This window comes from Cebus imitator, unplaced genomic scaffold (assembly GCF_001604975.1).
Source record: "Cebus imitator isolate Cc_AM_T3 unplaced genomic scaffold, Cebus_imitator-1.0 Scaffold14, whole genome shotgun sequence".
Lineage (NCBI taxonomy): Eukaryota > Metazoa > Chordata > Mammalia > Primates > Cebidae > Cebus > Cebus imitator.
Window position 1 is genome coordinate 7,564,560 of NW_016107329.1, and position 12,719 is coordinate 7,577,278.

General features: G+C 41.0%; 1 protein-coding gene across 2 annotated transcripts in view; it reads left to right on the top strand.

The window, feature by feature from the left end:
* Positions 1-11,514, top strand: part of MYO16 (myosin XVI) — a 603,751-nt gene extending 592,237 nt beyond the window's left edge. For both annotated transcript variants that reach the window (XM_037729044.1, XM_017501745.2), the window contains exon 35: positions 10,101-11,514. In XM_037729044.1, coding sequence (XP_037584972.1) covers positions 10,101-10,328 — 228 coding nt within the window. In that variant the 3' untranslated portion in view covers positions 10,329-11,514. The remainder of the gene's footprint in view (positions 1-10,100) is intronic.
* Positions 11,515-12,719: the final 1,205 nt, after the last annotated feature.

Sequence of the window (12,719 nt, forward strand, 5' to 3'; positions counted from 1 at the left end):
AGGTCACATTTTAGGTGGTCTAAACTGACAGGAGGTGGCGTATGAGAAACGCTGGCATCAGCCTAAGTGCTCCAGTAATAATACTGCCCTGGCCACTGGTGTCCGTGGAATGGCTCCTTTTGTCAATTTCTTTGGACGTCAGATTTTCCTAGCTCCCTATAAACTGTGACTTTGCTCTCTCATTACAGAACTGCAAGTGGCCCTCAAACTTTGAAGCTTTCAGCTCTCTTTTGAATGTCAACTTTAAAAATACAAATTATGGAATAACTAGCAGTGTCTTATTAGCTTATTCACCAAACAATTTTGTTTTCAAAGACATTAAACTGTCAGAGAGCCTGTACACTTTTCTAAGTGCCTGGGTTTTGTACCCGTTATAGAATCGTGCGATATTTTCTGTGCCATCCAAACATAGTAATTTAGGACATGTAAGTTTGTTTGATCCTTTAACCCTAAGGCACCGCTAGTTGTTCGGCCGCCAGGAGTCCATGGTGACTGTTCCCCTCTCCTTCAGCGGCTCCACCCGCGGGCCATTCAGACCTATTTAGGCATGTCTGAAATCACAGCAAGAAATGGGCAGGGACCACCCACACCCTGTGTGATTTCAGAGCAGCTGAGCATTTTTAATAAGTTCCCAGAGCTTTCTAGTGTTTAAAAGTCCCTTCACTGAATCTGTGAATGTGAAATAAAACTCACCTGTAAGAATGCGTTCAGGGGAAGCCTGGCATTTCTTGGAGGCCCTCTCCTCTCTTCTCTTTCCTGGGTTTGATGGAGCTGAGGTGCCCTTTTACCCACAAGACGGTTTTTTTTTTTTTTTTAAAATGGACCCACACATTTAATATTGTGTGATAACGTTTCTCCCTTCTCTCAAACGAGGGTCATGCATTCATACTCTTACTCCATTTAAACTCTCTAAGCAAGTACACTGGATACTTTGTGCTGGGTAGAGATTAATTTACTCACCTGAGCCTCCAAGGACACCATAGCCCTGTGAAGCAGTAACTAATTCTATCCACATACAATAGATCAACATTTCTCCTACCCTTGTAATACACATGATACTTTCTAAATCAAGGAAAAATCCCCTTGACCTTAAAGTTTCTTAAATTATTTCACAACAATGTTAATTAAATGTATAGATGCACAACGTTACACACAATCTCTTTATTCTTTTAGCTTTCATTTCAGCTATAAAACCGAAACAAATTGACCAATTGAGTAGGATAAAAGTCTACAAAAGCAAAAAAAAAAAAAAAAGTTCAATTCACAACGTTGATGTTAAGCATGAGATTTGTTTAGCTGAAATGATGTGACTGTTGGAAACATGTGCACTGATTATTCTATTCATTAAGTTCCGTCAAGCTTCATGTATTTTTCCCACCTTATACCACTGGCTAACCAAACCCCTACCTCTATCTCTATCTGAACTGACAGTCAACTTTTGAACATATCCTACTTTGCAATATCACATAGCTTTTCTTGCAGGAAAAAGAATATGTATTGCATATGAAATCCATCTGCTCTTTTCTCATTAACTACAGTAATTTAAATGATAACACTTGTAAATAAAATACAAAGACAAAAAATCTCATTGAGCACTAGCTTGAAACGTAGATATTCAAAATGATACAAAGCACAATTACTTTAAAAAGATATCATGAATATATAAATGCAAATACATTTTAAATTGTTGAAGGAATTTGAAGACTCCTGAAAATACAAACCCTAACTTCAGAAGCATTGCATTTAACAACTGTTTAAATAGGTCACTAAAATCTCTTTATACTCTTTTTTTTCTTACCCCTAAAATTCAGAAAAGCTCTAAGTGTTTTCAATTTTCTTCCTGTAAAAGTTTCTTTAGTTTTGACTCATATATAAATCATAGTTATGTTTTAAGTCCGATGTGTTGCTCAGTAGTTTCAGGGTTGCTTTTTAGTAATAAAAGAATAAATTATGTTATGTTTATAAGAGGCCATAAATCGTGAGAAGTGCTTTCATTTAGCATTATTTAATTTAGTCATCAGGATAATCATAATTCAGCAGTGTTTAGGGATTTTTTCCAAGTCAAGGAGCTAACCATAGCACAATCCTAACAGCTCATATTTAAACAGCACTCTCTACTTTTTTTCAAGGCATTCTTTTAAGTCACCTGCACATGTGACTCATATAATCCACACCAAGTTGTTACAAGACAGGTAATTTCTTGTGGTCCCTGTTTACAGGTGAGGAAGCCAGTGATGGCTTGCTCAACATTGCACAAGTGCATCACAAACTTGGGTTCCATCCCACGCATTCGGGCTCCAGAGGCCAGGTTTTTCAGCTATACTGACTGTGCTCAAAACCATCCTCCAATTCCACATGGGGTTGTCATTTCATGTTAGAAAATGAAGTTTAGTGCCATTCCTGTCGCTTGTCTACGTCAAATCCTATGGAAATTCTTCTCCCTGCCTGTCCTTCTCCCCTTTTCTAACTGGTTAGGTACCCATCTCATTTCTCAATATTCAGACCAAAAGTTAATTAACTTGTGAAGCCTCCTCAGACTTTCCTCCATAAAGCTCCCTTTCCCAGGTAAAAAAAAACCACGTCATTTTGCCCTGCTCTGTTTCTGTGCCACGTGTAACACTTTAAGACACTTAGGTGTTTTGTTTGTCATGTTCATGAGGCAGGGAGCCCCTGAGCAGAGGCATGTGATGCAAGCACCAAGGTTTGCAGGTGTGGAGCCCTTTGTACTTCCCCAGTCATAACACTTGCCTCTGCTTCTAAAAGATAATGATTCCGTGTACAAAGACTATTATAAAAGTTCCAGAAAAGAAAATAAGCCACTTGTTATCTGAAGTGGGGATAAGGGCTGAAGATAATAAATATTTTAAAGCAATGGAAAATGAGCTTGAAGTTAAAAGATACCACTATGGCATCCTTTGCACTGTAAACAAATCAGGATAAATTCTACTTGATGTGAAGCCAGCTGACTCCAACCTCACAGTGCCAGCAGCATCCTTAATCCCCAGAGGAAATTTTTTCTCTTTCTGAAGAGAAATGGTATCAAAACTAAAGCTTTTTGTTTCAAAATCGCTTTTGCTTTTTTTTGATAATATGTAATTTATTGTGATTATCAAAAATTGGTAAAGGAAGCCATGAGTGTTTTTGTTGTTACCAGTAGGACCTAAAGTTTAAAGAATGGATAAACAGTGATTTACATGATTTTACAGCAATGGAAATTTTAAATACTTTGCATTGTTTTTATAGTATGGGACTGCCATTTAGATAGCTAGCATTAATGATTGCATTTTTTGCTATTTGTTTGAAATTTTAAAGCTTTTTGACTATCTATGAGAAAAGTAATTCTTGTTTTTCAGAATCTAATGAATAAATAGAAATATAGCAGATTAAATATCGTTAAGGAATACTGGTCTCCTATTCTGATCTTCTATTTCTTGTCTCACAGATGATAATTTTAAGATGCCCTCGCAACTAGGTTGAAGGTAGTGGCCTATCATACAGTCTTACATAGAATTTTAACCTTCATTATAACATAACCTGTGAAAATTATTTGGTTTTATTTTATTTTTATTTTTTTGAGACAGAGTCTCACTCCATCACCAGGTGCCAGGCTGGAGTGCAGTGGCGTGACCTCAGCTCACTGCAACCTCCACCTCCCGGGTTCAAGCAATTCTCCTGCCTCAGCCTCCCGAGTAGCTGGGACTACAGGCATGCACCACCACGCCCAGCTAGTATTTCTGTGTTTTTGGTAGAGACGGGGTTTCACCATATTGGCCAGGATGATCTTGATTTCTTGACCTCATGATTCGCCTGCCTCAGCCTCCCAAAGTGCTGGGATTACAGGTGTGAGCCACCGTGCCTGGCCGGTTTTATTTTAAATCAAGATCAATAATGTAAGATGTTAGCATCTTATTTCAGCCATTCTGGCAATTCTTATATACCTAGTGGATTTTACTCAATAGCTGTTGATGTCTATAATAGAAAATAAGAAAATTTCCATGAAATCCCTCAATAAAGGAGTTTATTCTGAATGTTAATAGGTTATTGCAAACATCAGTCAAATTTTTGCTTACCAAAGAACTGTGCAAAGTTCTTGTCTGTTGATTCAAATGTGGTGCTCTGTACTCACTACTTAATTCAAGACATCGATATCCTCATTAAGAAAGGGCTTTCAAAGGGTTTGTGTGAGTAAGTTTCACCTTTTATAAGGTACTTGGGAATTCAGATGTTTTTAGTAAACACTGAGAAGCTTTGAAAGTGTAAGAGAGCATTTTTTTTTCCAAAAAGAGAAGCAGTGACTCAAGGGATTTGGACATTTTTTGTCAAAATCCTTCCCGACAAGCCTAATTCAGATGAGCAGCTGCTAAAAGTCACTCTCAGCAGACTGGCACTGCTGCTAGGCTTCTATGGAGTGACTCAAATCTTTAAGTCTGTTCCTATTATGAAGGTTAAACAGAGGGTCACATCTAGTGTATTTTTGGTCACTATGAAAAACTGCTGAAGAGTTTAGGATTTAGAGGAAATATGGAGTGGATGTATTTTGCGCTTGGTGTAAGCACGGAGTTGTATGGTCTATCAGACACACTAGCATCAAGATAAATGCAGCATATGCCATAAGGGGATGGAAGAGTAACACCAACTGCTGGGTGGAGATTTGGATCCTGTTTGTCTGGTTTTTATGCTTTACTTTGTCTTGTTAGGAATTAGTCTCTATTTGTATACCCTTTCCTCTACAGTTCATGCATTCTTTTAGATTAATTGGATATTTATTATTTTGCTGTTATATTAACTTTGATTAAATATTATATTTATTCACAAGAGAAGAAAACATACATCCTTGACTCATTGCTTCCTAACAGATTTGACAACTTCGACCACTTTTATGATACTGCTAGAACCTTCAGACCTTGAAATTCTGTTTAATCTCAGTAACAGCGTTTTGCAGTTATTGCTAGCATGCACTTGTATTCTTCATGTAATTTAAAGTTTATAAGACATTCTAAGCGTATAATTTATATTTACTTATGGGTCCACTAATTCCCGTGTTCTTAGTTCCCTCTTACATTTCCATTTCTTCCATCTGGAATCATCTTCTTTTATCAAAAAAAAAAAAAATCTTACTTATTTCTTTCTATCAGTGTGAGAGTTTTGATGACAAATTTTCTCATTTTTGTTTGTCCAAAAACATCTTTATTTCTCTTTCTTTTTAAAATGTCTTTATTTCCATAAGTTTTTGGTGAACAGGTATTATTTGGTTACATGAGTAAGTTATTTAGTGGTGATTCGTGAGATTTTGGTGCATCCATCACCCAAGCAGCATACACTGAACCCAATTTGTAGCCTTTCATCCCTCATCCCCTCCCGCCCTTTCCTTCCAGTCCCCAAAGCCCATTGTGTCATTCTTATGCCTTTGCATCCTCATAGCTTAGCTCCCATTTATGAGTGAGAACATACAATGCTTAGGTTTCCATTCCCGAATTAGTTTACTTAGAACAGTAGTCTCCAGTCCCATCCAGGTACCTGCCAATGCCAATAATTCATTACTTTTTATGTCACAGTAGTATTCCATCATACACACACACACACACACCATATGTATCTATACGTTATATATCTATACATTATAGATATATAGAGGGTATATATATATATATATGTGTGAGTGTATATATATCATTATATACCACAGTTTCTTTATCCACTCATTGATTGATGGGCATTTGGGCTGGTTCCACATTTTTGCAATTGTGAATTGTGCTGCTAACATATATGTGCACGAATCTTTTTTGTATAATGACTTCTTTTCTTCTGGGTAGATACTCAGTAGTGGGATTGCTGGATCAAATGATAGTTCTACTTTTATTTCTTTAAGGAATCTCCACACTGTTTTCCATAGTGGTTTTACTAGTTCTCATTCCCAACAGCAGTGTAGAAGTGTTCCCTTTTCATCGTGTCCTCACCAACATTTATTATTTTTTGATTTTTTTTGACAATAGTCATTCTTGCGAGAGTAAGGTGTATCACATGTGGTTTTGATTTGCATTTCCCTGATCATTAGTGATGTTAAGCATTTTTTTCATGTGTTTGTTGGACATTTATGTATCTTCTTTTGAGAATTGTCTACTCATGTCCTTAGTCCACTTTGAAAGAAATAGATGACACAAACAAATGGAAACACATTCCATGCTCATAGATGGGTAGAATCAATATTGTGAAAATGACCATATGCCAAAAGCAATCTACAAATTCAATATAATTCCCATCAAAATACCAACATTATTCTTCACAGAACTAGAAAAAGCAATCTAAAATTAATATGGAACCAAAAAGTCCATATAGCCAAAGCAAGACTAAGCAACAAGAACAAACCTGGAGGCATTGCATTATCTGATTTCAAACTATACTATGAGACCATAGTCACCAAACAACATGGTACTGTTAGAAAATAGGCAGATAGACCAATGGAACAGAATAGAGAACCCACAAATAAACCCAAATACTTAGAGTCAACTGATCTTCAACAAAGCAAACAAAAACATAAAGTGGAGAAAGAACACCCTATTCAAAGAATGGTACTGAGATAATTGGCAAGCCACATATAGGAGAATGAAACTGGACTCTCATCTCTCACCTCATACAAAAATCAACTCCAGATGGATCAGGGACTTAAATCTAAGCCCTGAAACTATAAAAATTCTAGAAGACAACTTTGGAAAGCCCTTCTCGACATTGGCTTAGGCAAAGAATTTATGACCAAGGACCCAAAAGCAAATGCAACAAGAACAAATAGGCGGAACTTAACTAAACTAAAGAACTTTTGTAGGGCAAAATGAACAGTCAGCAGAGTAAACAACCCACAGAACGGGAGAAAAATCTTCACAATCTATACATCCGACAAAGGACAAATATTCAGAATCTATAAGGAACTCAAACAAATTAGCAAGAAAAAAAAAACAATATTATCACTTTCATTTTTGAGGGGTATTTCTTATTCAGTGTAGAATTTTACATTGACCTTTTTTTTCTCCGGTAATTCTGGCTTCCAGTGTTTCCATGAAGACATCACCTTTCACTCTTAGGGTAGTTCCTCGCTGGGCTGTGCTGAAGAACCAGTCTCCCCCTGATTCTCTCCTAATCCTCTGGCTTGATCCGCCTGCGCCTTTGATTGAGAGGTCTTTGTTCCTTAGCACTGAAAGATGACAGCAGATTCAGCCCTGTGTTTCAGAGCTCCCAGCCTGGCTCTGCAGCCTTGTGCCTCACACAGTTTCAAAATCCAGCAAATGTTTTAAGACAAGACTGGCCACGTACTGGAAGCCATCATCACCCCTGCGAGGGTTTTACTTCTGAAGCACCTCTGTCATTGCAGGAGATTTCATTCTGCTTTTTATAAGCTTTAGCCTAAGACAGCCATCACCCTTGCAGGTGAACAGCTAAAGGAGTGTCCCTTGTGGACAATGTTTGTGCATTTGAGGATGCACAAGTCTCCACTTTGTTTCTTTGGTCAGATGCAACTCCAAGATATCGTGTGGTTTCTCTTTCTTCCAGAAAAGACTCTCTGGATCTGGGGAAGAGCTCAGAATTGGCGGATGTCCTGTGGGGTGGGGGAAGCAGCTGGTAATTATCAGTTCACCTCAAAAAGCTTCACTCCATCTGGAATTTTCTCCATTTGTCAGAATTTCCCGATGCTTTAGAAAAATGATTTCTGTAATTAACTCTTTTTTGAAATTTTTACAATGGGAACAGTAACGTGCTGTAGCCTGTTATTATATCTTATCCAGAAGTGGAAGTTCCCCAGTTTGTTCTCTAAATAAGTGAATATGAAGTTGTGTCATTTAGGAAAGATGATGTCTCAAGAAAGCTTGGGGAAAATAATCAGTTGACATGGTAGAGATATTATTCCATTGGTTAAATGTTTTTTTCCTAATCTGGTGACATTGTTTTCAAAGATCACTACTGTATGCAGAATGTGTGCCAAGGAACATGAATACGAATGTTCCACATCCACAGTAATGAGGCTGAAGGGAATGTAACCAGCACAGCACACACTGGTGGAGGATGACGGAGGCGCTGGCACACGCTCCTGGAGAAACAGAGATATGACTGTGGTCCCATTCAGAAAAAGAAGGAAAGAGGAACGCGGTGCAGGGGACTCTGATCCTTAGCCTGTCTCAGATCCTGGGCAACGATAGTTGGGTTAAGCACAGTAGAGTCACAGCTAAAAACATGGACTCTTGGGTCAGGCTTCCAGGATCTGTCATTTCCCACGTGACTTTGGGCAGATTACCTGACTGCCCTGCTCCTGTTTCCTCACTTGCAAAATAACAGCACCCACTTTAAGAAGGGCTCTTAAGAGCTGACAAGCTAATGCCTGGGAGGTGCTTAGGAAAGCACCTAGCACATGGGTAGCCAAAGCGTCCACTAAATAACCTCATTTCATGCATGCTCCCACCACCCTGCTTTCTTGGCTCACTCTGCTGCGAGTGGAAGCAATCTGGCTTCCACAAGCATCTGCCCAGCAGAATTTCTCATTTCCAGGTCGTTCTGATGCAGCATTAAAGACTAGCAAAAATACTCTTTTAAGGGGCCCAGCCTGCTCTGCAGCTCACTCTCTGTTATGTCTAGAGATTGCTTTAGGGACTGAGTAGCCATAGTCCTCTTTTCTACCCTTAAACTTTTCCTTCCTCTCGTTGTCTGTAAATTCAATTGGGGAGGCTCCTTTCACTAATAATCAGCTCCAGTTCTCTAGTTACGGACTGTGAATATGGGTTTGACCTTCGTGCTGTAAACATCATCTCCTTGATCTCAGCCTTGAAAGTCTGCTTTCTTGGGGAAACAGCAGGCTCAGATGTTGGTGTTAGAATTGGCCTGGAACACTAACTACCTTTGCTGCTTTCAAGTGACTGTTTTCTACATAAGATCCAGAATGACTTGTGTTCTGTTTTGTTTCATTTTCTCTCATTTTAATGGAGTGGGTTGTGATGAGATCGAAAAGGTACTGGAACAGAGTAGCTGGTGCTTTGGAGTTGGTATGAGTCATTTCATTTCCTCTGAATTCTCCCCAGTATTCCCATTCTGTTTTCCAGAGTCTCATGTTTTTTTTAACCAGTCTAGTCCCTTAGAATTGTCAGAAAAATCGATATCTGCCATGTCCAGCTGCTACAGACATCTGGCATGTGTCAGAAAAAGGGTGACCACACAACCAGCTTGTCTTATGCCCTCGCTGAAGTCAGGGGATAAGCTCGGTCTGCAAGGTGACTCTCCTCGGGATCCATAGTGACACAAGATGACGTGGCCAATACAATTACATGTTTTGATGCTTTCCTGCAAAGGCCTATAGTGTTCCCATCTTTGAGGGCTCAGAGCCTGAGAGACTACACAGTTGCTAGTTTAGCTCGTTGCTTTGTCTCACCACCACCAAATAGAGCATGCAGGTAGAGACCCTAAAGAGGCTTCAAATATTCTCAGGCACACCTAGCCTGCCTTGAATGAGCTCACTGGATATTTTGGTGACTGCCTTTTGTAACACCTAGTGGTTGAAAACAGTTTCTACATAAGTGTGATTTGATTCCATGCTGTCTAAGAATGATCCCTCATGAGTATGGGTCCATTTTTGGGCAATGCCTTATGGAAGGAAGTGAGGTCATGTAGCCTAATAGTCATGTTTGACTGTTGACTATGTGGACAGACGGAGGAGCAGCTCCAAGGATGGAGTGAAGCTTGAGGAAGCTCTGTTAATAGGAGAACATCTATTATGGATAGAAATTAAATGAAGAAAGCGTACAAGATGCCATAAGAATGTACACCATAATCAAAGGCGTAGGTCAAGCAGACTTTGATTCCTTCTTGCAGCCTCTGCAGGTGCAGCACACATTAACACTCCACCTAGTTCCCAATGCTTCGTAGCAGTCATTGTCTTCTCTCAGCAATTCACAGCCTCCCTAGCCCAGTGCTGCTTCCAGAGGCAGCAGTGCATGGAGACTGCGGAAAGAGGCTGCCTCTTTCAGCTCCAGCCCCGCCGTTTGTATCCAGATGTTGCTATCACACCTCACACTCATTCGTAATATTTGGTGCTACCCTTTTTCCCCGCTTTCTTCATCCCACAGGTAATCCATCAGCTGAGGCTCTCAGAGAATGAAAGTGTGGCCCTGCAGGAACTCTTGGACTGGAGGAGAAAGCTCTGTGAGGAAGGACAAGACTGGCAGCAGATCCTGCAGCACGCCGAGCCCAGAGTGCCTCCCCCGCCTCCCTGCAAGAAGCCGAGTCTTCTGAAGAAGCCCGAAGGCGCCTCCTGCAACAGGCTGGCGCCTGAGCTCTGGGACACCACCATTTGATGCGGCCTGAACTGCAGACTCACAAAATAGAACTGCCTGCTGATTCCAAGCTGCAACAACAGAAGGCTGCCTTCTGACACGTGCTGTGTCTTCTTTCCACGCATTTAGACAAAAAAAGCACAGGACACAGACGCTAAATATATGAGATCCTGTGTGCGTGTGTGTGTGTGTGCACGCGCACGTGTGTGTGCGTGTGTGTGTGTTCTTTCTTATCCATCTTGTGGTGATACATTCTGATTTTCAGGTTCCTCATTTACGGCTCGGCTCTGTGCTACCTCTAGGTAGCAAGGGAGAGGCTGGGAAAAGTGTGGACGCAGCCAGAGAGAGCGCGTGGTGGAGGAAAGGAGCAATCCATGCACACCCTGTACAGTTGTTTTTCTACTGTTCAACAGTCTGTTTATTGTACTTCCAATGGTTTTATTATAATGCAGTATACAGAACATATATCTTATTTCTTTGTAGGTATTTGTGTTTTATTGGTATGACAAACCTGATAATTATTTACATGTTTATTACTGTAATTTTATAACTTTATGCAATTGGTGGTGCTCCCTTTCTTCAAAATACAGATTTTAAAAAATCATTTCTAGATTATTTTTTCCTCCACAGTCCTTTTTTTTTAACCTAAAGCACCTCAAATCTTGAAACTACATTGTTGTTTTAGCTTTGCCAGTGTGACCCCTTGCAAAACTATGAATGGAGTCCCATGTTTTAGGTGTTACTCATGGATGAGGAGGCTGTTCTTTCCTATGCCCTGTATTTCCGGATAAGTGGATTGTGCACCCTTTAGTTAAATTTCACCTCCCAACTTCAGCATAGGTCACGGGCAATCACATGGCACTCGGTTAAACACGTATGGCTTCAATCCATAGCTGGTGGCGTAAAATGGTCACATTCATTCAAAGGCCTGAATAGTACAGATGAGCACACTGCCGTGCACTGGTTTGAGCAGCAGGGCCGTGTCACACGATGCTCTCCCCTGGGAGTTACGCTGCATGATTCCCTCGCTGTATATCCTCAACCCTCCCATAATGCAAGGCCTTGTTCATTGATGTGCTTTTGTTGGCTGTTGGAAAGTTCTGAGCAGTGGCTCCAGACCACCTTGTCTTGCTTCTTGGAACTTTTTATTCATACCAGCCTTTGAAAAGTTATTGTGCCAATAAAGAGGTACAACTGTGTTCTTCTACTGCTTTTGTCGTTTAGTTATTGTCTCCCATGAACTCTTGTGTTTTCTGGTCTGAGAAGTAGGGGCAATGAAGTGGTTTCAGCCAGAACCCCTTCATGTGGGGCCCATAGCATTTTACAAACTTTAGACACCACTCATTTGTCTTACAGTATAGGCTTTATGATGATTCAGGTATGGTGAGACCAACAGGTCTGGAAGGGAGTCCCACTGAAAAAAAGGCCTGTCATCCCAGAGAAGGGAGCACATACTGCCATCGGAGGGCCCACCAAGGTCAGCCAGGAAGCAGAGAGCATGGGCCGGCGTTTTATTTTAGTTTGCACAACACTAGGAAAGGGTGTGGCAGGATAAGCAGGCATAGAACTGGCTGCTTTGAGAAATGTCGGTGGATTCTGGGGTGGAGGAACCTCACCTACCTGTCCTGGACCTGGCCTGGAGGTGATTAGGGTGGTGGAGGGTGGCCTGGAATGACAGCTCTATGAGAGCCCACAGGGGAGGCTCTCCAGGGATGTGGACTCCAGACTGGTGGACTTGTATTTGAAAATCATGTTCTGGGGTGAGTCATCCCTGTCTTTTGGACAGGGCTAACCCTGGGAAGGGCAGTTCCTCCAAGGTCATCAAGGCCCCAGATGCGAAAGCATCAAACCCAACAAACAAAAGCACTTGGTGAATATGTAGTTACTGCAGCGCTGCTTCAGCCAGCCAACAACCACAGGAAGTGTTCTGCTTGACCTCCAGCCTGGTGGCACTTGAGCCCCACTCCCTGCCTGTTTCTCTCATCTCTGTCCCTTCTGACTTCCAACCCCAGCCAGGAAGCAATGAAAGACGCCCACTTTCCCTTGATCCACGGCTTCCTGGGCCAAGCTTTGCACACAGTAGGCACTTAACGATCTTGGCTGAATTAAAACTTTGAATTGCATTCCTCCTCCCCACAATACATCTAGGCCAGGATGAAAAATAAACCGTTCAAGCACTGCACATTGCAAGAACTTAAGTGTTCTCTGAGCGTTGTGGCAAATCGGCTTTTTCAGTGAGGGCTGCTGTAACAAATTGCCAGAGGCGGGGTGGGAATCCAATTCAGCTTCAAGCATGGATTCCCACAGTTCGGAAGCCCAGGAAGTCCAAGATCAAAGTTTCTGCAGATCCCGTGTCTGGTGAGGGCCTGCTTCCTGGATTGCAGATGGCCATCTTCTCATCATAGCCTTAGC